Genomic DNA, 27,422 nt, shown 5'->3' with positions numbered 1-27,422 from the left:
GTAATCTGAATCCAACATGAAAGTACAAAATGGCGACAACATTCAGCACCGGAACACAGAGCCCAACATCACATAAACCCCTAGAAAAGATTTTCGAAGAAGCTCAGTCAACCGGGGCAGTGTGTTTATGTGGCAGAAAATTAAGAGAATATCCAAAGATCTCGTCTAGATATGATTTAGTTGATACAATCTCTGCTGGTGAGTGCCCCTTCGACTTCCCCAGTCAACCAGTGTTTACAAAATTATGTTGGTTTATTGTAGTAAAAAGTTGTCAACCAGCGTATTTTGTATATTGCTAAGAAAATATCATCTTCGTCCCCTCTCGTGTCCATGAATTAATATGTTATGGTTATACACACTAAATCCAAATTTCCTTGACAGTCTGGACGTTCCATGATACTGATAGTTGATATCATAATATAATTTTTGCAGTATTTCAAATTGTCATATCCTGTAGTAGTCTAAAATCGTTCATCTTGTCAGTTCGTTAGGTATTTGTGTTTGAACTTAACACACGGGGAAACTCCGCATTGACGTCACTACGCTACTTCCGGCGTAGAAAAACAATGTAGAATACGTTTTTTCTGCACTTTTGAATAAAAAAACATTTCTGAAGGTAAGTTTTCATTGTTGTTCTCAATTATTGCTAAAAAATGCCAAATTTCTAATGCCCGTTTCAATCCCGACTTCCGAATGTCTAAAAACATTCTAGAACTTCACAAAATCCCCATTCCGGCCTCCATTGCTTTGTGTACATTCCATTCAGCGTCATCAATCTTGTGGCAGGCAATACAGGTCAAGCAAATCGTATTTTTAGGAATTTTAAAATGACATGCTCCTTACGTCTTTCGCGATTTTTCCGCGAAAAAAGCCCAACCAAAATGAAAGGAAAACTAATTGAAAAAACGATGCCCATGCCATAATTTTGTACAGGAATATAGAGTAGGTTAATGAAAAATAATTTACATTTATTTTTCATAGAATTTTCTTTTTATTCATTATAAAAAGATCGATATTCTGACCATCATGACTGTAGATAAATATTCATACAGAATTCCATTGATGTCAAAAGGGATGGCAAAAAAAGAGTTTTCCTGTTGAATAAAACCCAAAATTATTGCAAACTATTTTGAAGCAATATCCCACAAAGAAATAACGTAATTGCCGTAGACTGGAAAATCCCCTAATTGACAGTAGAGCAATTTGATTGGGTAGAACGAATTGACATCACGTGATTTTGACGCCATTGAAATTTAAATGTAAACAAACAAGGTCAGAAGGTTCAGTATGGGACAGCATCGTACATTTAGTTACTGACAAATAATTATGAGTTACCAAGCTTGACAATGCATGGTAATAAAAAATGAAAGCTAAGTGTACAGAAAAAATAAGAAAAAAATAGCATTAGGATAACGACTTATCATTACACCTGGATACTGCAAAATTATTTTATTATTATTTAACTTATATTCATACATGTGAATTTTTGCTGTAGCCTGTTTTATCAGTTAAAAGAAAAACTAGCCACACTGAAACAGGTTTCCCATAAAAGGCTCAATAGTGGCCATCAATAAGGCTTTGGAGCACAGCTAAGGTTGAGCCTTGAGAGAGTGGTTTCTCAAGTAAAGCGTATCAAATATAATCATAGATATAGGCTCAAGCAACCAACAACTGACATTATCAAGATGCTTTATTTCTTGATTGACAACATATTTGTGACATTTGGAGAAATTGTTTTTCAACAAACTATCAGGGCCTTTTATAGCTGACTATGCGGTATGGGCTTTGCACAATGTTGAATGCTGTACAGTGACCTATAGTTATTAATTTCTGTGTCATTTTGGTCTCTCATGGGGAGTTTTCTCATTGGCAATCATACCACATCTTCTTTTTTTATATCTGCATTCAGATGGGAACTAACTGTGCCCCTCTTCTTGTCGACTTGTTCCAGTACAGGAATTTCTAAAGAAGTTAGAATTATCCTTTAACTTTACTTTCTGATGGAAAGATGATGTGGAAGCAGGAAAAATTGCTGCTTTTTCACCAACTCGTCCCACTTTAAAAAAAATTCGGAACACTTGTGAAAAGGGTTCCATGTACATCCGGTAAATTTTTCTCCTGCCAACTTGCCCCACTTAATGGGGCACTAGCTAGGAGATATATAACAAATCTTATACATTATTATTTTTGCACAATCATTAGTGAAATGCTAATAGTGAAATAAGATTTCACTTTTAGCACCCAGTATGTACATGTATAGTTCAATTTTGTCAAAATAAGCGACAAAAACATTAATTATGAATTATCCACTTGCAAGTGAATAATTCAACCTCATTAAATCGGTTTTAATGTGAGCTTCAACTAAACCCCTTAGCTTGAGATGGATAACATGTGAATTGTATGTGTAAAGTTATTTAAAGGAAAAGAATGTCAACATTGAAAGTGAAACAAAGGTAAATCATTTGATTGACTGATTAGATTCACAAAAAAGTCATTCTTATACAGGTAAAAACAATGATAAACATTTATTTTATCATATGAAATTAAATAGACCTAGAAAAATCCAGCAACATGAGTTTGCTAATTTATTTATATCTATAATATATATGTTTACATCGCTTATATGGTCATCAGATGACTTTAGAGGTCAACTCGATAGTTAAGATGGTACCTAACACTACAGGGAGATAACTCTGTAAAATCAGCAAAACTTTTTGATTACATTGTGTGGTTAATGTAATATTAAGCTTCTCAATGATCAAAATAAGTTTTTGACAAACTGCTATACAACCAGTGTATTTTTTCTGATTAAACGGTTGGTTCAAATTTTTATACCTTTGTCAAAGGGTCAAAGTAAACACTTTGTTAGAATTTAAATAAAATTAAACGAGCCAAATTTTTTTAGTTCAGGTGTTGGGTACCACCTTAATTAGATTTCTTCTAGACTAAAATACACACGAAATGAAGCTACGTAGTTTTCATGACCGTGCCCTGTTAATTGTTTATTTTAGACTTTTAATAGTTTGGATAAAAGTTTTACATTCAATCATGATTGTTACAATGTATAAACCAAATATGAGAATTTGATTAAAATCGGTGAACATGAATTTGACAACTAGTGACCCTTTAATGAAAAAATGTAAAATCTAGATGAATATATAGTTTTCAGGTCTGCCGAAAAATTTATTAAATTATTTTTATTGACTGAGGTGGCATGACTCAATTCATCAGGACTTTTCAATTTTTCATAAGTAAGGCGAGTTGGCAAGACTCAATTCATAAGGATTTCTCTATTTTTCACAAGTGGGGCTAGTTGGCTATGGTTGGCATTCACGTCACAGAAATACTGATAATCACTTCTTTCTGCTTTATTTCAACAAAAGAAAAGAACACCAAAATAGTTGAAGATTAGAAGATGTGGCAATGAGACAATCCTCCATTCAAGTCACAATTTGTAAAAGAAAAACCATAATAGGTCAAAATACTGTCTTCAACAAAAAGCCTTGTCTCACACTGAACAGTAAGCTATAAAGAGCCCACAATTTTTAGTGTAAAAACATTTAAACGGGAAAAGCAGGTTTATTCAAGTTTTTCACAGGTAATGAGGTATTGATTTTATTTATGAGTGGGACAGGAACATAGATATACAATGGGGTTGCATCTTTTGCATGAAGTGGGACGAGTTGGCATTACTAAAATCATCAGGATTTATCTATTTTTCACAAGTGGGGCAATTTGGCAGACCTTTATATTTCAGAGGGATTTTTACTCTTTTCATAAATGGAGCAAGTTATCCAACCTATTTTCAATGGGATCTTACCCTTTTTTCATAAGTGGGGCAAGTGGGTAAACAAAAGTGGGGTGATTAGGTGTGGGGCAATTTGTCATGGATTTGATGATGTTCTCTCACTAGCATCCTGACTAGCATCCTGCCCTTTTCAAATCCTGGCTAGTTTTGTAAACTATTTTTGTTCTTTTCTTTTACTTCATTTTTTTTTTCTTTCATTCTTTATTTTGAATTTGTATTTTTTGTTTTATCTTATAAAATTACTCTTTTTCATGTGCCATTCGGATGGTTGATTATTGGTCAAGATTGACAGTTTCATGTACAATCTTTCATAGTTCCGTCTGTCTTAAGTCCATTGTCCTTGACCTCATTTTTCATGGTTCAGCAACCTTTTCATTTGAATTTATCATTTATTATGAGTGATAGGATATTTATATGGTATGTAGTCTCAGGCATCGGACTAGTGGCTATTGGTGCAGACTGGACCAGATGTATTTGTACCCTACCAATTTAAAATGTAGACAATTTGAAAGGGAACCAGGCAATAGCTCGAGTTGTAATTTTACAAAGATTGGATGAACAATACCACTGATTACCTAAACATCAGCTGTTTGTTTGTTTACAAATCCTTGAATAGCCTAAAACAATTTGTACAGTTATGAGCCAATGGCGCTTCGATTGGTATAAACCTGTGATACCCTAACTATATTTGGCTCTCATTCTATGCTCTTGGTCATGCAAAGTTCACATTCATTACACATCCCGATACAATCAGCCTCATTGATCCAGAATTAAAGTCTAAAACTCGAATTATTGAGTGGAAAGAGCCATTTGCACTTTCAAGATTCTATATATTATAACTGGCCGGGGATTCATTATTTTTGGTTGGATACTTATTTTCATGGATGTTATGGGTACAGGGAAACCAGGAATTTAAATGTGCAACGCATTACAAATTTTCTGTATGATTAGGCTAACTAAAATTGATTAGTAAATTTCATCCAAATTTTTGAAAAATGGGTTGTAGTCCCCATAAAATTAAGCAAATTGGTACAAATGTATGCAACACAAGTATTATGAGTACAAAATTAAATGAAAACTCAAACAATGTTGAAAGTAAATAGGGTTGGTGCTAAAGCAAGATGCAACTATAATTATGATGTAAAACATGAACTTAACCAAAAACTTTATATAGTATATGTATGCGATCCATGCTAGGTCTACATTGTAAATGTCAGTCAGACAGGTTCACCTGACCTTGGCCTCATTTCATGGATCAGTGATCAAAGGGTTCAGTTTTATTGGTCAAGAATGTTTAAACTATTAAGTCTCTAGGTCAACTAAATTTAGTGAAAGGAATGATTGTAAAGTGTACATGTCTGTCTGGCAGGGTCATCTGATCATGACCTTTTTTCATAGTGCATTAGACAATGTTCAGATTTTGTTGTTTGGTCTACCATTAGTTATTCGGCCACTACAGTCTATATTTGTTGTATTGAATGACTATAAGATGAATCTGTCTGTCTGGTCAGTTTTATGTGACCTTGACCTCATTTTCATGGTTGATTGGTCAATGTAAATTTTTCATGGTTTCTTCTGTTCACCAGATACTATAAGTATTAGGTTATGTGTATTTGGTGGAGTAATTGTTAGGTGTGTATGAAATTATTTCATGTTGTTCATGTTGGCTGGCAATGTACTTCTGATCTTGACTCAACTTTCGTTCCTTTTTTTCAAAAATTTTCAAATTTCAAATTTTGAAAGGTTTCAAGAAGAAATCTTCAATTGCACAGTCTTGTGCAATAGATTTGTTAGATTTGTTAGATCTTTGACCACATTAATATTATGTCCAAAATTTGATCACAATCCAAATTCAGACAGAATCAAGTTTGATTATTGTGACCAAATTTGCCCCAACTGTTCAGGGTTCAACCACTGGCACTGGGGTCGTATAAAGCTGCGCCCTGTGGAGCACTTGGTTCAGATACTATATAAGATTAAGCTACCTACATGTATATGTGGTGTATGATATGATTATAAACTGTTCATGTCTGTCTGACAGGGTTCATCTTACCTTGAAATTAAGGGGGGAAGAACAGGAACCCCAGGAAAAATTGATGGTGCCTTAGTCAAATATAGAACTCTGGGAAATGATTCTAAAAGACCACAATCAGCTATTGATGGAACTACTGAACTGTTGACATGAAGTACATCATAGTGTTTTGAGTTGTATTTTAAAAATCTGTATTGTTACTTTTATGACCTACATTTGTAAATACTGTGGATAACCTTTATAATGAGTAATTATTTCTTTAATTTTTGAGAAACAATGCATAATTTCCAATGATAAGTATAAACGAAGAAAAAGCATAAAAAATGAATTCTGTCATATGATTATCACATTGTCAAAATACATTCAGAAATTAAACCTGAATTATTTTGCTGCAAATCATACTAATAAAGTTTCTTATCCTAAAATTCATTGATATTAGTGTAAAGTTGCACCACCTTAAATACTTGGCACATAGATTTGAATGTTTGGAAAAACTTTATTACATCTTTAGGATCTATGCCAATTTGAATCAATAATAATGTATACAAATATTGTAATAAAAAATAATAGATACTGTCAAGAGAGCAAAGGGACATTACATCTGTTGACAAGGCAGATTTCAATAATCTAAGCACATTCATTAAAAATAAATATTTCTAAATTTTTAATGTGATAAAAAAACCTCCTACCAACATATATACTGTAGTGTATGTACTTTGTAAAATTATACATTGCCAACATTTCTCTTCTGCATTTAAAAAGATAAAACTGCCAGACACATACATTTATTTATTAAGTTAAGAACAAAGCTTACTTTAGACATAAAAGGAAGGTATGTTTATAGTATTAGATATACTCATATGGGCGTCACCCTGATGTGTACCTGTATTTTTCATCCATATTTTATGGTTTATGCAAAAGAATAGATTTCAATAATTTCAGTAGGAGTCGTTCAGAAATGTGAACTTATTCTTGGGTGAACCATGATAAATGATCATAAATGCAGGATATCAAATTATATTTAATGAAGTCTAGGTATGAATGTTTATAGGGGAATAAGTCGATGAAATTGATAGTTTAACTTGTTATGCCAACAAATTACAAATTAAAGAACATATCTACAAATGTCTTTTAGTGTAAGAAAGTTTTGCTTGAATAACAATGCAAATTGTATATCCACTCAACTCCAATTTTAGGGTGTCAGTTGTTTATGAATTGTCAGTGTGACCTTATTTTAAGGTAAAGCATGATAAATGTAGAATATCCAATTACATGAACTGTGGTGTAAATGAATAAGGACATAAAACACAATGCAATGTCACGACCAATATATATCACATATATGTATAATGAAACTAGATCAGGGTTGAAAAAAAGAAATCAGCACAACTTAACTGAAAACTGATGCAATTAAACATAAATAAACAATTCAGCTTTAAAGAGACAGTAATATTTATAAGTAAAGGTAAATTATAGAAAATGAAAAAAATTGTGAAATTCTTGATGGAAAAAACTTCAAAATTTACAATGTAGCAATGTAACAAAGTAGATATACATGTTTACTATCCTGTTTAGCCTAAACCAATACCACAAGACAAGTAATTATGTGTCCTTCAGGTGAAGACAAGAATGATTTCAGTGCAAAAACATTATCAACACCATTTTTCCTTTATACAGTTTTGTGATTAATTAAAAATAATATTATAAAAACACATTAGGTATTTATCGATTTCTATAGTATGAACTGTTCGTGTAAACATTTGGAATTTTATTGAATAATTAACAAAATCTTATACGAAACCTTTATAATTATCAACATATTTTATCGATTTATTGAAGCATCAAACAAATTAACATTCCAGAGAAATGATTACAATAAAACAGACAGAAAAGTCATGATGTAATCTTGCTATGCTTGAAGGATAAGTGTGGAAATTAAAGCCTTTTGATGACAATTAATGTAAAATATCAGTAGACAGATGTAAATCTTTATGTTTATATATATATATGTATATTTATATCAGATGTTTAAGGCTTAATATTGCTTCTAAATTACCATTCTTATCAATTTTCATCCTCTAACTGCCATCCATACTAAATTTTTGTATTTCATTGATATTTATATATTAAGCATTTGATCACTGATGGCTGCATCATTTAAAATCCCTAAAGATGTATATACATGTATTCACCCATTCATGACATTATGTCTTTGACACAGCTCTAGAGGCTAAATTTGAATGTTACACATTTTACCTGTGTTGCTAAAGGGGGAAGCAGGTCTAGTAATTGATGTAGATATCATTTAATTCTTGGTCCACAGCTTGATAATGTTGAGTTGTAGTGTGTGATCAGCTATTTTGATATCTGCGGAGTAGCCACTTCCTGTTTTGTCGATAGTTTAAAATTTTACAACACTCATTATACAAGGCAAATTTTATCAACTTTTCTTGGCTCCTTTTGAAGTGAATGATTTAATACATGTATTTGAATGTTCAGTATCTAGCAACACAGGTCCAGGTCAGGTTTTGGTCTTGTTTTTAAAGTGAATTTACAGTGATAACTTCATAAACTAGACTCAGTGTTTTTTTGAGGCACCAAGTCGTTCAACAGAGGCTAACTGAGTTTGCTCCATTTATATACTGGTGGTGTTAGCAGGACATCCTGTCCACTCTAGAATTATCCTTGATCTGTTTTGGATATGCTTTCATGTTTACCTAACATTGCTGCGAAAAAAACACTTTAATAGCCATAACAAATTTTCACAATATTTTTCTTTGTTTGTAGATTTGTCAAAGAATAGATTTTCAGAGGTGCCGAAAGAAGTCTGTGATCATGCCATGTTAGAGGAATTAAATTGTTACCATAATGTTATCAAAGCTATACCAGAATCCATAGGGCGATTACAAAATCTAACATTCATTAATTTAAGGTAAGAATAATTGTTAAGAAATTGAGAATATATACATTATCATATGTATGTTTTTCTCATTACTAGGACCAATTATAATTGGCCTGGGGAAACTTGTTTTGGAAATAAAATATCAATTGATTAGTTCCATTTTGACCTGAGATGTAGGGCAGTTGTATGGTAAATTCCGTTCCTAACGCTCTGTACATTGAAAAAAAGATGCACATAGACATACTTAGAATTTTTGAACTATTAAAATGCGATGTACATTTATCATTGTGGTTTACACTTTTTAAATGAAAATGATGCTTGCAAAAATAAAAGACAAAAGAGGAACAGTTCATATTCTAGTGCACTACTAGTCTACTGCTATGTTGATTTCTTTTCTTTGAGAGGATGTCTTGAATTTTTTTTTCTTAGTTGAAAAATGTCTTGTTCTTGGTTTTCTTTGACTGGCAAATAACAGGTTAGTCTGCCAGACATGTTGACCAGTAGTCAATATTGCATATGCAAACATAGATATTCAAGCCTACCATTAACCATTTTCTACGTCTCATTTGATTCATTGAATTATATCCAGCAATGCATCTATGTTGATATGGTCATAAACAGTCATCAACATAGGAATAGAAATCATTTGGAATAAGGACCTGTTAGTGATTCTTTAATACTGTTGTAGTGTTATTGTATTTTTTTCTGCTTCAGTCAGGATATTGATGATAAATAAAATAATAAAGTAATATCTCTATCAATACACAGAGTCGTGAACGCAGTTTATGTACTGTATCAGCACGGGCACAGGACGTTTGCGCTTTTTTACCTGTAAAACGATAGGACATTTGCGCTTCAAATACTATGGACATTTGCGCTTTTAATTTTGATTCACCTGTAATAAATTCACCAGACATTTGCGCTTTTTACCTATAGTCGACTACCTGTAATCTTAATGAGAAGTAAATCATTACGTAAATAAATTTAACTTATATTTGTCATTAGTTAGTTCACATTTACACAGTGAACATGGATTTTAAAGTTATAGTTACTAGTAAAGAAAAAAAATGAATATGTCTTGATGGATTTTTATATCGTTTCGACCAAACCCTAAAAATTGGAGACCTTTCAAGGAGATGTACCGTTGAAAAGGAGAAACTCGATCATTTATTTGAAATGTGGGCTAAGTACCAATCAGGACAGTTAACAAGAGCAAAATTTGTTCACTCATTGGGCTTCAAATATCAAGCTAAAACTGACCTGTAATTGTGATGACAGTACTTGATTTTATTTCTGTACATACACTTTAAACATATATCAACAATGTGCTATGACATATGAAGGTGCTATGAATTTTAAACTTTTAACCATAAAGAATGACTTTAACTCTGCCAGGTCAAACCTACCGGTCCCAAGCCCGGATAAAAGAGGAGGCTGGGAAGTTATAGATATATATATAAAAAAAAGCGCAAATGTCCTATGTAAAAAGCGCAAATGTCCATTTTTAAAAAGCGCAAATGTCCTATGTTTTGAAGCGCAAGTGTCCACAAAAAAAAGCGCAAATGTCCTATGAAAAAGCGCAAACGTCCCGTGCCGATCAGCACATCTGCAATTTAGAAAGAATTTTAATTAAGATAATTACATCCACAGTACATAGAAAGTTATTATATTCAGTGTTGATTCTATAGATTATCCATTGTTTTATAATTAGTGGACTTTTGATGACAAGAACAATCAAATTATTGTGATGATATTATTACTGTGATGGTTAATGTGTTCTATTTATGGCAGATATTGCAGACTGTTTTGTCTGAGAATTTAAACAGTTCATAAATATTTAACTGAGGCTCTACAATTCTAAACATTTAAGATATTTCTAGTTTGAAAACTACATTTATAGTTTTAATAAAGAATTTTGTCATTGCCACCTAACCAAGGTAGACATGCCAATCCTGCACACTGGAATATTACCCCAGTTTGAAACCAAAACTTTTCAATTTTCTCCAGAAATCGTATTTGCTAGACTAATGATGAATGGAAAGAAGTTGCATTTCTAATAAGATTCATTTATATGTATATCTGCAATAAGTTACTCCTTCAGACCATAAAAAAGAACTTGTTTGTTTGCCCTAACTCTACCTACCCAAAAAATGCTGCCTACTCAAAATCTATTATTGTCCTTGTGTGTAAAAGTTATTTTTTAATCAGATAGGCATGAAGACTAAAAAACACTACATTTCTCATTACTGAAAAAAAAGTGCCTACCCTCTGTCCCTACCTTTAGGTAGGGATGGGCAAACCAAAATATTTACAATGTTGCTTTATAGTATAAAACAGAATCAAATATATTCTGCTCAGATTCCTCTATAAGCATGAACATCGGCACCTGCTATTTTGATTTTTAATAAGAATTATTTTCGGGTGTTACATGTATCATACCAAAACATGGACTGTGCTAACTGCATATAACAGTTGACATACTTATTCCTTGTTGAACTGTGTTACTTCTATGTGTAAATGTTGGGGGTGGTTGCTAATACTGTAACGTACAATGTACATGTAATTTCAATTATACCCAATTAAATGTAACAAAATAAGAGAGGAAGTGTCGTTTAGAGAAGTTGAAGTATTCTTAATAAGCTATCAAGGAAAAAAATAAGAGACATTACGTCAAATAAGAAGACAACAGGGTTGGCAGTTTCTGACTGCACTTGATATATTTATGCTAAGTTACATAAAAGGAAGGGAACTTTACCACTTATTGGTTAAATCTACTTGTTTATTTTTGAATATTTATTTACTGGTTCAGAAATGAATGGGAACACCACTCCTGTAAAATCTATAAGGAAATATGACTTAAAATATACAAAATATACAATTCTTGATGAAAAGTATCATTATTCTTGGAGAACAATAATTCAACATATCAGTATATACTGAGTAAACAAAGTTCAGCAACACATATTTTGATTTAAAAACTTACAATTATACACTCAACAATGACACTAAGGTTCCTCCCTGTGTTATTAATTGCCAATGAAACCAGGGGATTTGATTAGCAAAATATATCTTATATTTATATTGTGTGTTAGTTGCATTTACAACAATAATCATTGTATTTTAAAATATGTTCAGAAGTGTGGTCTTGATTAAATCAATGATATTTTTAACTTAACTTTTTTGTACTCAGTATAGATATTTTTTTAAATATTATGTTGAAGATGGTTTGGTATATATTATAAATTCAGTTAAGGGTCTTCATTTTGTTTACCTTGACAGTTACAATTTATTATCTTTACACTTCTGCATAATCTACATTTATAAAGAAGTGTTATCATTACATAAGTATCTTCTAGTCCATGATCAACACTATCCTTGTAAATGGGTGGTCTGTTCTATTGCATTGTTGATATCATTTTAATTGTGTTTATTGTTATATCTGGACCTTTTCTTTACTTATATGGTGCTTTGTGCTAACAAATCAGGAGGATTTGAGTGCTCACAATAAGAAATAAAACTGTACCTGTACCAAACAAGTAGCCTCTTAATTATTCATCAGCCCCAAGGGTGTCTGGGGAAAAGAGATATGGTCACTTCAACTCACTTGGTCTTCTCCCGACCGGCAGTAAAACGCTTGCTGAAGTGGAGCGTCCGTTTGGCTGTGCGGGATGTATCAAGTTCGCAGACACGTCCAGTCAGAATGGGGACGTTAAATCCGATGTCTCGTGTAGAGAGAGTGTCACGCTCTTTGCACATTAAAAACCCTGGCAACAACTCTTTCAGGGGTCCGTAGGTGGCCTGTTGCAAGGCAAAATTTCTGTCCCTATCCAATATACCCTTATTTTCCAGTGGCATTCCAAATTTCCCCGACCATCATCCCAGATGGCCTCTATTGTGAAAAGACCTACCTATTGTATTTATTGTGAACTTGTTCTCTTCCTGAATATGCATGAAATATTTGCCACTGGATGTTAAGCAACCAACAATCAATCAATCAATCAATTATTCATCATGCTACATTTGCAAAAGTGGAGAGGGGTAGGACCCCCCCCCCCTTTTTTTTTTTTGGACAATCAATGCATTTCAATGGTGACATATAGTTGGAACCACTCCTTTATCCTGGGTTGGGAACCCCCTTTTAAAAATGTCTGGATCTGCCCGTGATTTGTTTGGTACCAATTGAGGTCTACCAAAAACTGATCTTAATTTGTTATACTGATAATTGTTCTATCATTATTTCAGCAGTCATTCTGATCAGTAATGGAGTTAGAAGGGTGCCTGCACCTTTAGGTCCTTAGAATAGGGGAAACAAATATTTAGTCAATTTTGTGTAAAAATAAGGTCCTCTAATTCCTATAGGATAGGATTCCTAGCCCTGTTGGTGTCAGCCTAATTATAATAGTATGCAATGATAGTTATCCCATTTCCCTCTGAAAAATCCTTCAGCACTTGTGTATTCATACAATCTCAAGAGACCATTGTCTCTCAAATATTTTTTATACAACTAAGAGTGTAAACTATCAGAAATCAAGATAATTCAATATGTGCATCTCAAGAAATGATCTGAATGATGATATGAGTCAGACAGCTAATTTTTGTATAAATCAATAGTAAAAACTACATCTACAGAACAGAAATGATGGGTTGAACTTTTGTTCAGAATCTGTTAAATTATAGGGGGAATACAAGGGTAAACCACATGAAGTCAGATCATACATTGTTATGTCATTTTTTGCTGAAAGCTATGGTAATAATATAACCATTGCTTGTTTATCTAGACTTAAAATCTTATAGATTAATGCAAAGCAATATCATTGCATAGTTAAATATATCTACTCCAAAGTCTTAAAATTTATTGAAATATATTTTGACTTGTACAATGCTTTATTAGATAAAGAAGAAGATGAGGTTTGAATGTCTCATTAGCATTTTTACTTCATATGTACATTCTGTAGTTAAGATAAAAAAAACAAGTGATCATGAACAGTCATCAAGTTCCCATAACCAGACAATTGAAAATGATGAGTCAGCTAAAAATAACAGCTGAATCGAACTTAATTAGTCAAATGTATTTGGCATATAACAAAAACTAATATTGCAATGTTATGAATTAAGTTAATAGCATTTCAGCAAAAGAGTACAAAATGTATTACATTTGGGAAGTTGCAGTTGATAAAGTGTTTTTTTTCCCATATATTTAGTAAAAACTCATGTAGCTTATTATACCAAACAAGTAGAATGAAGTTGGGGAGTATATTGCTTCTGACTCATTTTCTGTGAAATATTTTCAGACAATAATACATAAATAGGTTAAGGTCATACATACTAAAATTAATAATTTTGCAAAATATTGATTTTTATATTACTAGATACATGTATATGGAGCCAGGTCTTATCAAAACAGTATTTGTGTGAATTTTGATTTTGGAGGCTTTGATTAATTTTTAATTTCATAAAGACATCTTCTAAGGAGGTCAACTTCGCTGTAGTAATGAAAGATTTGGAAAAAATTAAGGTGGAATATCTCATGCAATAAACTCTACTTCTCTCTCTGTCATTTGGCTGTTCATCCCTGTGGCGAAAAGTTAAAAGTTCTGAAACTTGAAGGAAGAACTGCCATTCCTCAATATTAGATTGTAATTCATATCGTATAGAGGAATGATACCTATTCCACAAAATAATTTTTTTACAATGGCGAGTAATTAGGGTAGATTGAGACTGTTGTCCCATAACACTGAAGCAAGTTAGTGGAGTTTAAGGGGTTTTGTTTGAAAAGTATGGGTCTATAGGAATATGAAAAAAAATGTTTTCTTTGAGTCCAGCCTCCAACATGAGTCTACTTGGCAGAATGATAGGTCTTCCTGTAGAGTTTTACCTTCTGAAAAAGATGGATCGGTGTATCAATCTAGTACATTGAATGGTCATGTACATGGTGACAGTTGCCATTTATAAATGATAACATTCCCTCTACAATGTATTAAATTTGAATTATATTTTGAAAGCTTTTAAATACGTATATACATTTTTAATTTCCAAATTTGAATATCTTTACTAAACACTTGTGTGAAAAATATAATTTCAACAGATTAGAAAACCATTACTTTTTCCACTAGGGGGTAATAAAATAAAAAGTGCAACTATTTCAACAAGGATAGTTCCCTACCTTCTCTACACAAATATTTGATCAAAGAGTGATTACCTACATGAAATATGCCAAGTATGTTTTTAAAACAATCATAGGAAGTAAAACAGGACATCCTTTGTTGGTTAAACACAGGTGTTTTATTTACTATACAGATATTTCGTGGTATCATTACATTTTATAAAGACATTTTAGTCTAGAAAATAAGATATAAATAACACGTCACAAGTGAAGGGCTGAATTTAATATGATATATTTCTTTTGAAATTATTAAAAAGTAGCAACAAATTAAGTTGACATTGAGAAAATGTTTTATGCATGCATATATATGTTTTATGGGATGAGAAATAGGGACAACATAAAACAGGAAAGGATCTTTGGACTTGATTGAATAAAGTAGACAAACTGATCTCTGTCTCAGATCTAGAACATCCTGCAGTTAGTAAATTTATTCCGCAACTCAAATAGCCATAATATTTGTTCATGATTCCATTGAATTCTCTAAGTAAACAACATAATCAATCCTAAAAAATATTTGTTGACATATGTACAGTTCATAAATATGGAAATAGTTTGAATTCTTGATGATCTTTTTTAACAATTTTGAAAGAGGTACGATCTTACATCCAGCTTGGTTGGACAAAGTACAATGTATATACTGGGGATAGGGATGGGGGTATTATAAATCATTTAAAGGTCAAGCTAACATTTATAATTTATTAGTATAACAAAACATAAACTTTGTATCCAGTCTTTATTTATTCTTTCATGCAATGAATGTGTAAGTCTTAATTTATGCTGCCAACTGTTTTATATTACACTCTGGAAAGAAATATAAACATCCAGTCTTGTATCACAATTTGTCCACAACTTTGCCATATTGAATGCTTCAACTATACATCCAATTTTATAGTCAGATTCAAAAGGTCAAGAGAACTACATGTCTAAAGAGATTATGATTGCAGTCATTGTTGATCTCTGATCTGAGGGATAGTGTAACATGACTGGTTATCTGTTTGTCATTAATATAAGAATAAGGGTTGTGGTATGATTGCTAAAGAAGTAACAATCCACCAAAGGTTAAGTGACAAATATGTGAACAAAATTGATACAGGTTACTGAGTTCCTAAACCCAGCAAGAAAATCCTGCCCTGAATGGTGTGCTTCAGATTGTCCATAAACAATAATGTATACAATGAAATGTAATAATTAAGTATAATGATATATAAAGACAAGGATTAATTGTACATGTTGTACACATGGTTAAAATCATCCTAGAATAATTAAATATAATGATATATAAAGACAAGTATTACATGTACCTGATGGTTATATACAATTCTTATTAAGTGTTTTACATAATACATTGTATCTATTTTGACCTAAAGGTGTTGTTTATACACAAGGTTAATCAGTGAAGGTGATGGTTGATAAAGTGCTAATGGAAAGGTTGATAATTTATAGATGATTGTTTTTCTGTGTTACATTCTAAGTGTGAAGGATGTTTTCATGTCAGTCGAAAGGTGTTAATTAAACCTAATGTTTATATACGCCTACATGTCACATATAAATATTGTTCCTGATATAGTGTATTTTATCAATATTTATTGGAGAGACATTATAAGAAATGGTATTGCTCTTCAAAGTAAATTTAAATATCAACCTACTAAGAGGAAATGATCATTCAGGATATTTTTTATAGCCTGGCAACAAAATAGTAGCCATATTAGTTTAATCTTTAGTTTAAACATATTCATTTATAGCGGATTGGGAAACAAGTTTTTTTCAACTTATATGAATTCCTTTCCACTTTGCGGGTGCGAGTGCTGCCTTGTTCCCTTGTTTCCTCAAGTCCCTGAAATTTTCATCCTGAACAGGAATCGAACCAGGAACCTTTGTGTTAGTAGTCCGATGCACTAACCACTACACCACGGCTCTCAGTTTTATCTTTATCTGTCATTCCCTTATTCCATCATTACCTCATTTCGTCATTCTGTCATTCTGCCATTCTGCAACTAACTGTTATACAGGTTTTTCAGAACGTCTTTACATATTGAGCAGATTTTTAGTATGTCAGTCTACTATGATCAGTTACAGAAAGAGATTATGTTTGTTTGACATACATAGATTTTTGCTGAAATTACAGATTTTAAAAATTTTATTAAAAAACAGTTGTACAGACCTTCATTTTAAAATTACCACTCCTAAAAGGTGCAAACGGATTTGTGTCCTTCTGACACATCTAGTTTTTATACAACTGCAAAAAAAAATTTGCGTCATATAATGCTCTCATGTTGTTGTCGTCGTCCGAAGACTTATCTAGTTTCCGGACAATGACTTTAGTTTTAGTGAATGGATCTCTATCAATTTTTACCAGAAGGTTCAATACCACTAATGGAAGGTTTGGATTGATTTTGGGGGTTATAGTCCCAATAGGTAAGTAATTAGGGGCCAAAAAGGGGGCCCAAAATGAGCGTTTTTTCAGTTTTCAAACAATAACTTGTGTTTTAGTGTAATTATTCCACAAGTTTCCAGACCATGAAGGGATGGTTAGTACTGACTCCAGGGGGTTATGGCTCAAAATGTTTTGGAGTTAGGGACAAAAAAGGGGGGAAAACTAGGTTTTTCTGGTCAATGGACAATTAAGACAATTTAACACAGTGTAAGGGAGGTAATTCAAAAACATTTAACATACAAAGTTAGGTACGTTCAGATATACCTCCCTTACACTACTTGTAAATTATGTATAAAGGAATGTCAGGTTTTGGACTAATTGCAAAAAGAGGGGGTTTGTAGTAGTTTTCAAATTTTTTTCTCAAATTTCTCAAATTCCAAATTTTTTAAAAGTTTGAAGAAGAAATCTTTAATTGCACAATACTGAGTTATAGATTTGTAAGATCTTGACATTTATTTTGTGTCAGAAACTCATATTATGTCAAAAAATTGATCACAATCCAAATTCAGAGCTGTATCCATACAGCTGTCCATACTTGCCCCAATTGTTCAGGGTTCAACATCTGGGGCTGTATAAAGCTGCGCCCTGTGGAGCACCTGGTTAAAATTAAAAAAAATAGTATCTATGAAATTTTTTGATGGATAAATGAAACTGTTGGAAGTTAAGAAATTGTTAATTAATCAGCCAAAAACTGGATCTTGCTCAACTTTTTTCCTATCTCTTTTGAGTCATTTTTGTCTGGAATAAATTTATTGGTAATTTAAAATGCTGGTGCAAAAATTAGCTACAGCAAAGTTAATCTGTTCTATGTGTATATGATTTTGTTATTTTCTTATAAACTATTATCTTTGAGATATCAGAATGAAATTGACAGATGAAGTTTCCATTGATTTCTTAACCTCAGTCTCATGCTACATTTAGAATCCAGATTCTGTCTTGGAGGATTTGTTACTGTCATATACGGAATAAAACATTGTTAATTGTTAATTCAATTTTGTGCATCTGCTATGTACTTAGCTGGTCTTCTACTTCTTTCAAAATTAACTTGTGATATCAATGGTATGTGGCAAAGACAAGTTTTCTAATAGATTGTTTTTGACTGCAAGATATGTGGTCACTTTTGAACTGTTTAGGTTCTGAATGATAAAGGAATTGCAGCTTATTCCAATTATGGTGACTACCTCTGTGGAGGACTGGCACTACATCATTACCAGGATGTTATGGATCTATTCCCTGACTATCTGAACAAATGATCTTAATACTGATATCTTTGGTATCTATACTATATATAAAGAAGTTAAATATAAGTGTGTTGACAGATGGTCCCCAGCACTATATGTAAACCATTCAGACCCAATAAAATAAATACTAAACTAAGTATTTCACTTTAAACAGATAGAGTTCTTGTTGGTATCATTATGTGTTGAATAGTATTACGGTACATTGTGTGGATTGAGACATCCAATGTATTAGGCCACCTGTTTGAGACATGTGTTGTCAAGGTAAATGTGGAAGATCTGGTTTCCACTGTCAAATCTCGGAAGTGAATGTTGATATATTGTACTAAATTTCTTTTGAAAAGATCATATGACTTTCTATAGATTAAATAAATTTTATTATTTACTTATATATATATAAATAACGTATTTTGAGAAATCAAAATCTCCTTTGCTGTACTTGTACTTACTCCTAATCAATTACCTTATACATATATAAACAAAAAAAAGCATAATCAACAATTTCTTTGCAGTTTTGTTTGTTTGTTGGTTTACTCATTTGCAATATATTTCTATTTCAGTCGAAACCAGTTAGTAGTTATACCTCCATTTATTTGCGAGCTTGTGTCTTTAGAAGTGTTGATAGCTAGTCATAATAAATTAATATCATTACCTGAAGAAATGGGAGTTTTAGACAAATTAATGGAAATAGTAAGTACTCATATTGTAATTTGTAATAAAAAATTTAAAGAAATGTAATTGAAGTTGTACCTAAAACAGGTATGTTGGGGGAAAAAATTAGGACTTTTATAATTCTTCAATTTTTTACTTGTCCTATGTCTTAAGCCAATAGAATCTAACAAAAAAATCAGATAGTTGTAGGAGTAAATGATTAACAGAGACTGATTTTGATGATAGAAGTAAATTAGAATATTATCATTATTATAGTACATGTATAAGGATGTTGGGTAGGCCTGGACAAGTGGGTACCAAGTAATATTGTATTTAACTAGTCATACAGTTTTCAACCCAGATACCAGAATCTTCACAGAAAAATTGCACACCTTCTATTATGGAATTGTTTGCGGAATATGTCCAGACTTAGGAATTATTGATTTTGGGGTCCATAGGTCAAAGGTCAATGTTATTATTACTGATTTCTTTTTTTTATGATAAAAAAACTCAGGTTTGAACTCATGGAAAGTATTATTTTTTCCCCTAGCATATTTGAATTGATTTTCATTACATGCTATACTGCTATAAAAAGGTAATCAGTTTCTAAAATAATGAAATTGATTTTCTGTTTCACAAGGTTGTCCAGTGCTAGATTAAATACTGTATCACTTTAGCCACTTAATGGTCCTAATCCCAATGACAAGTATTTATTAGAATCAAAGGTAATGGAACAACAAATTTAATTAAAATTTCATGTTTCTTTGACATTCCTGTTTGTATAAGTAAGCTACAGGTACAATCTGTATTTGAATGAAGTATTATTGATATTGACAAAAGAGTGGATTTTTTTCTTAACATCAATGTAGATATTAAAATATGCATGATATAATGTAAGTACTGCGGTATACATGATAAATTGTTAGTTCTGTGGACCCCTGGTATACATGATATTATTATCAATCTTACCAATAATGTTACTGAAGGCAAGCTATTGGTATGATTATCTAAAAGCAGCAATGATGGAAACAATTTAAAAGTATGAAAAATAAGGATATGTTATTGATCAGGGTCAATTTTAGCCTTGCAAAATTCCACTATTGACCCTTTGAAGAGTTACTGCAGGGTTATTAAAGCGAAAGTGCCTGGCACTGTGTACACCAGGCATTGGATTTGTCCACTTTCTGGTCAGACATTGCTGCACATTTATACATCCAGAACAGCCAAACAATTTCCCCATTTTAGCAGATTATTATCATTTATAAGTTTTGATTATCATGATTAAATGATCACTTTTAAGTTTCACTATCGGTTACATTTTCACTTTGTTGACGTATCTTAAGTTTTATGCTCATCGTTCAGATGCTAAGTTATTTATAATCAAAATGTTTTCTTTTAACAGGATGTTAGTTGCAATGAAATATCCCAACTCCCCCCTCAGATTGGTGATCTCAAATCATTAAAGTCATTAAATGTTCGGAGAAATATGTTAATAGAATTACCCATAGGTAAGATATAGATTATAAATGTTCACATTTCATGTAAAATAATATGTATCAACATCACTTTTGATAGCATGTTTAAAGGTTAAGAAAAAAGGAATAATGGAATAAACAAACAAATAACAGATGCACATGAAATAACATAAAACCACATACAGTATCAAAAATTTTATGAAAAAGTAACTACATAATTTTGTCATTGGAGAAAAAAGATATCTAACTCATAGATCAAAGCAAGAGATATCTAGTACATGGATCAGGACAAAAGATATCTAATATATAGATCAGAACAAGAGATATCTAATACATGGTTCAGAATAAAAGATATCTAATACACATAGATCAGAACAAGCGGTATCTAATACATATAGATCAGAAAACAAGCGATATCTAATACACATAGATCAGAACAAGAGATATCTAATACACATAGATCAGAACAAGCGGTATCTAATACATATAGATCATAACAAGCAATATCTAATACATATAGATCAGAACAGGAGATATCTAATACATATAGATCATAACAAGAGATATCTAATACACATAGATCAGAACAAGCGGTATCTAATACACATAGATCAGAACAAGCAGTATCTAATACATTGATTAGGACAAAAGATATCTAATATATAGAACTGACAGCACAAAAGGTATATAGCACATAGATCAGGACAAGAAATATCTAATACAAGGATCAGGACAAAAGATATCTTGTACAAGGATCAGGACAAAAGATACATTATACCTAAATCTACACAAAAATACATATGAAGTCGAAAACTAAATTTACCTATTCTGATATCTCAATTTGTACTACACAATACAATGTAGGTAATTTCATGAATAAAAAACATATTGATAAACAACCTTTAAAAAATACTTATACAGATATTTAATGTTATTTTGAATTCCTGATATCATGTATTAGAGTCATATAATGAATATATATTTTGATATTGTTGCAGAACTCAGCAAATTAAGTTTACGAAAATTAGATTTTTCAAATAATAGAATATCAGTAATACCAACAGCATTTAGGAAAATTGAAACATTAGAGGAAATTCTGTTGGATAGTAACCCATTAACTATGCCACCAGCACATGTAAGTATATCAAACTTAGTGAACAAAAAATGTTCGCAATAGTTTTATTTTATGCATCAATTATTACCTTCTGTTTATCTAAATCGGGTACATAGTAAAATGATGTGTGTTATAGATTATAATTCAACTTACAAAATTACTGTATAAAACATCCATTCAACTTTCTAAAAATGTGTCCTCCCAGAAAATGAGTAATTTTCCAAATTCCTAATAAAGTTTTCCCTCTTCTTTTGAATGATATATTGGGGAAAAAGAGGGACGAAAGATACCAAAGGGACAGTCAAACTCATAAATCTAAAACAAACTGACAACGCCATGGCTAAAAATGAAAAAGACAAACAAACAATAGCACACACGACACAACATAGAAAACTAAAGAATAAACAACACGAACCCCACCAAAAAACTAGGGGTGATCTCAGGTGCTCCAGAAGGGTAAGCAGATCCTGCTCCACATGCGGCACCCGTCGTGTTGCTTATGTGATAACAACAGGTGCTATTCTACATTTTAGATTGGAAAATCATAGATGTCACACTGTTGTGAAAAAAAATAAAATAAATATATCTATAACATATTCAGAAAAAGGAATTATGATAAAAGGCTAGAATATGAGAGTCTAGTTCTTTACCATGCTCTACCTGACAATGATTAAAAATGTACAGCTAGATCTTGGTTTCACAGAACTTGTGGATTGTGATCTCATATTATATCAAAATATATCAATTTTAAATTACAGTTATGTACAAAAGGAAAAAAACACATTATGAAATACTTACAAATAGAAGCAATAAAAGAAGACCGTAGAAGAGGTGTTCTAAATGAAGCAGAAATGAAACGTCTCGTCAGAAAGTCTCTTCCAGTATCACAGTAAGTTTCTCAGAAAGATTAAGAAATCTAAACATTTCACTCAGACATTTCTTTTACTTAATATATATTGCCTTGAAGTTATATAGATAATACAAAATTAAAATGGCAGAAAAATATAAAATGTTGATTTTTAAATTCATATAAAAATAATAAGACGTGATATGATTGCCAATGAGACAACTCTCCTAATGACACAGAAATTAACAATTATAGATCACAGTACAGCATTCAACATGAATGTCAATTTTTATAAAATCCTTTTTATAGTCTCACTATTATCAAGAAGTTAACTTTTCTTTGAACCTTTATACAGATGTTTTAAAACAATGACCATGATTTTTTTCAAATATAATTTTTTGTATCATTGAATTACACTGGGCAAAGAAAGCCACAACATGTACTTTATTAATTGAATGATTTGACCATGCTGGGTAAACTAATGACCTTTATTACCAATATAGCACATACCTAGGTGTTTAAATCAATCATTTAAGTAGATACGGTTTTGCATTGATTTATTTACTGGAAATGTTTGTTTTCACTGCATTTATAAAGCTCTGATCAATCAATATTCTAGGAAATAAAATGTTGGTTCAATGTCACTGGGTGTAATTGCAATTGTATATATAAATAAAAGGAGATGTGGGGAAAACATCAATGTTATTGATAAATCAAACCAACATTGCAAACTTAAAAAATTATCTCAAGGTATACAAATGGTCTTTAATGATAGACAGAGGTGTCTTCGTAAAATGCCAAGCCCATCTTTTTACTAGATAAATTATTAATGAATTGAAAACAGAATTCCAAATTTCTAAATTAACAAAAAGAAAAACACACAAAGCTACAACCATCTAATGATACTGCTTATTATAGAGAGGGACATTATTGTGACGTTATGCCAACTATTTCCACCTTCCATTCTTTATATCAACCATTTACATTAGAATTTGAATATTGAGTTGTAACTATATATGTATATATAAAACCATGTTACAAGTTACTAACTACAGGTGTTTGTATTTTTATACTATAAATGTTTGTTTTAATATTACAGAACATCAGATGAATTCCGAAACATCTTGGAATCTCCTGAGAAATGGAAACGTCACACAGTTCTGAGTAGTGATTCTGGCTACAGTACAACAGATAGTATAGAGAAATGTGGATGGTCAGCCTCAGATGTACGTACAAAATGGAAACAAAAGAAAATATTATATATACATTCACCTGCCAAAATAACTGTAATTTACAAAACTGCTACTACTACTCTCTAACAAATTAAAAAAGAGTTGCTTCACATCCTGTATAAAAATCAGTGAAAATGATGTGCATGGTCACATAGACAGCTTCTTGTCATCACAAGCAATGCTGCAGCAAAACTATAATTATCAACTACTTTCATCTTAAAAGGAATATGAGATAGTAGTAAATACAAATTCAAAATGATCTCTCAGTTTGCATGACTATTAGTTCTTTTCAAGCATGTTATTGTGTTATTGTTCTTTGTTGAATGTTACTTCAAAAGTATAATTTAAACTTATAATAAAAATAGATATCTTTATATATAAAGCCGCATAAAATAAATAAACAAATTCACTAATTTAACATCAAATTCAAAAATAATTTCCATTAGAAAAGCATGGTAAGATTCACTTTGCCTTGAGTATGCACATCTGTAATACACCTTTCTAAAAAAAAATTAATGGAAAAACAACCCATGTTTTGAAGTATACTTGTAAGAAATCATTTAAAATGAAATTAGTTAAAAGCTATCATTAATGGTATCTTCTCTTGGTAAGGTATAGTGTGTTACTGTTTGAAAAGTAATACACAGTTATTTACAAACCAAAGTTCCTGAAAATATTTTTTGAAAGGTTTTCAATATATCAACCTCAAAGCTAATGATTTTAAGAAATAATGTCTAGTAAAGATTTAAGACTTTAGACTTATGGTGCCAGGCTATACATCATGATAGCATCTTAAATTTGAGAAATGACATTTAGTTGGTAGTTGTTAAGCACCTCTGTATATATATTACCATTGTAAATATACTAAAGGTTCAGTAATCTTAAGCAAGATATAACTAAAAAGAAAAAAAATTCTGGGGGTTAAAAGCTTAATAACATATCAATATCTATACTTGGATAGTAATACAATGCTATGTGGTGGATAATGTCGATGCAAATATTTTTTTTTAAAAACTACCTGTAAATGGTGTCTTCAATATTGTAAACAAATATACATATAAATTTGTTATAAATGCCGTGCAGTTAGCTTTTCATTGTTGTGACTGGAAAGGTATTCATTTATGAAAAGTTTGTAAATTAAAAATTTTGAAGATAATAAGTAAGTTAAAGACTGAAGTATGAATATTAAAAAAAACTAAAAGTGGGGAGCTGTAGGCAATCTTAATTTTGGTTTAGGACTCAATGTATGGTAAGGATAGAGTTCCAATAGAAAATACTCCTCACTTAAAGTGCTTTTCAACCTAGCATATGTATTTTCTTTTCTGAAACTTATTCTTGCATAATATAATTTCCTGAAAGATGAATAGAAATTTCATAAGCGTATTCAACTTTAAGTAGAGAGTTAAACTTTGCCATGAATGAATACCTTTTCAGTGTTGTATTTGATGTAGCTTTTCATTCTGTGTATGCATGCTTCTTTATTTCTACTTGTTCCTCTAACAGGCTAACAGTGATTTGGAAAGAGCCAATATGCTTGCCTTACGTTCAGCTGAAATGCTTAAGGATCACAGAGTTCCAATTAATGGTCACATGCAGTCGCCTCCACAGGTGTATCCTAGAAAATCAGAAAATAGCCCATTGTCAAACCCAGAACAAGTGAAAACAAGTGTTCCTCAAAATACCTATGGGCAATACAGCAATAATTATAAAGACAGTTCTGGTCATTATAACAATACAGATTATCAAAGCAATAACATGAATGGATCAGTGATGTACCGATCCAATTCAAATTCATCAAATGAAAATCAAAATTATAGCCAGAATACCTATAATAACTCTCCAGTTTATTCACAGTCTAGTGCTATTTATTCACAGAATAATGAAGTTACAAGTCCAACTTCGACTAGGCAGCAACCTCAATACTCTTCCGAATCACCCAATAACCAACAGCAGTATGGACAATATACGCCTAACAATGGCCAGCGCTCAGAATCAAAATATACACCACTGTCTCCTACACAAAGTAGATATACCAACTCACCAAACACCTTTCAGTACACATCACAATTAAATTTGGGACAGAATGTTAACTATAGGGTGAAACCGTCTCCTGTTGTCACTAATCAACAGTATAGTCCAGAAGCCAGTCCTACTTCTCCAAGGACACCAAAAACTCCAACGCCAGGATATTATCAATCTGGACAAGTGTATTCTCCAACCTATGGAGGTTACTCAACTGGATCCAATTCACCGAATGCACCAATAACACCAGGGACCCCTAAAGACATGGAGAATGAAATATCAAGGGTCAGTGTGCCTTTTTTGTATAAATTCATGCTGATCGAGGAAACACATTTGAATAAATACTCAAGTTTGCTTTATGCTTCACTACTCATATTATGATTTACACTTGATGTAATTATCAAATTTTACTGGAATGTTTAAAATCATAATATAAGGAATTTTGAAAATACTAAAACTATGAATAGTGGTAAAATCTGCTTTGTTGGCTTGTATTCATTTCTTAAATGTTGACTTAAAATTTGATATTGGAAATGTCAAATAGCCAAAAAATAAAGAATTAGATAAATGGATAAATTGGTTGAAGAATTATTTATCGATGATCTCTCCATATATCAATATGGTCACTAGATCTAGTAACAAAATTGTCAGTTCATATTTTTGGGGTATTTCCATATATTTTTATAGTTCATGTCCGACATTGAAACAAACAAGAGCTGGTTTACAAGAGAACTGCTTAAAGTTATACACATAATTATTGTTTGCAAGTATGAGTTTGTTTGCATGGATGGTATCTTTAATATCAAATTTTGCATCAGTATTATTCTTTTAAGTTCTTTTTCTTTACATTTTCCTACTTTTAAGTTGTTTGCTAATGTTGAATTTGTTGACTATATATTTCTCTTGGTCAAAGATAAGGTGGTGAGTATAGTTACAACACATTAGATATAAGTTTTGAAGTCACTAAATGTGTCATATATGGAAATATGATATTACTGCTCCTTTGTATGTTTCTGATATTCTAAATAAACACAATGACTTGTTTGTAAGCACTTGTTTAAGATTCATTGTGTGTTTAAACTGGTCACAGCAGAGCTTTTTAAAACCATGCATGGATAAAACAAAAAAATAATAAATGCAAAATCTGAAAATTGCAAAATTTGTATTCAATATAAACAGTAATATTATATCTGTCAAGTTTTAAAAAAGCAGTATTACAACATTGAATGGATTTTCTTTCTGTAACTGAAATATGAAACATGGGTGTTTCACTTACATATTAAGAGAATGAGATGTACATCTTGTTCACATATCTCAATAACATTTTGACTATTTGATTGAGTTTTTCTTTGAAATTTGACTTGTAAATTCTATTACACTTTGAATGTATGTAAAAAGATAAACCTAATTGAAAAGATTTAATGATTTTTTACCATTGAAAGCTTTACCCAATTCTCTGAAAAATTATTTTAAGTTACCCAACTGAAAAGTTCTACTATATCCA

General features: G+C 31.4%; 1 protein-coding gene across 10 annotated transcripts in view; it reads left to right on the top strand.

Annotated features, from left to right (window-relative positions):
- Positions 1 to 3: 3 nt before the first annotated feature.
- LOC143067675 (DISP complex protein LRCH3-like) overlaps positions 4 to 27,422 on the top strand; it is a 45,938-nt gene continuing 18,519 nt past the window's right edge. For 9 of the 10 annotated variants that reach the window (XM_076241116.1, XM_076241123.1, XM_076241118.1 and 6 more), the window contains exons 1-8: positions 4 to 198; positions 8,628 to 8,772; positions 19,138 to 19,267; positions 20,631 to 20,736; positions 21,702 to 21,838; positions 22,576 to 22,706; positions 23,764 to 23,890; positions 25,400 to 26,203. In XM_076241116.1, the coding sequence (XP_076097231.1) occupies positions 30 to 198; positions 8,628 to 8,772; positions 19,138 to 19,267; positions 20,631 to 20,736; positions 21,702 to 21,838; positions 22,576 to 22,706; positions 23,764 to 23,890; positions 25,400 to 26,203 (1,749 nt within the window). In that variant the 5' untranslated portion in view covers positions 4 to 29. The remainder of the gene's footprint in view (positions 199 to 8,627; positions 8,773 to 19,137; positions 19,268 to 20,630; positions 20,737 to 21,701; positions 21,839 to 22,575; positions 22,707 to 23,763; positions 23,891 to 25,399; positions 26,204 to 27,422) is intronic. The other variant, XM_076241124.1, reaches the window with a different exon arrangement.

Source organism: Mytilus galloprovincialis, chromosome 3 (assembly GCF_965363235.1).
Source record: "Mytilus galloprovincialis chromosome 3, xbMytGall1.hap1.1, whole genome shotgun sequence".
Taxonomy (NCBI): domain Eukaryota; kingdom Metazoa; phylum Mollusca; class Bivalvia; order Mytilida; family Mytilidae; genus Mytilus; species Mytilus galloprovincialis.
This window is presented reverse-complemented; position numbering and strand designations above follow the sequence as displayed.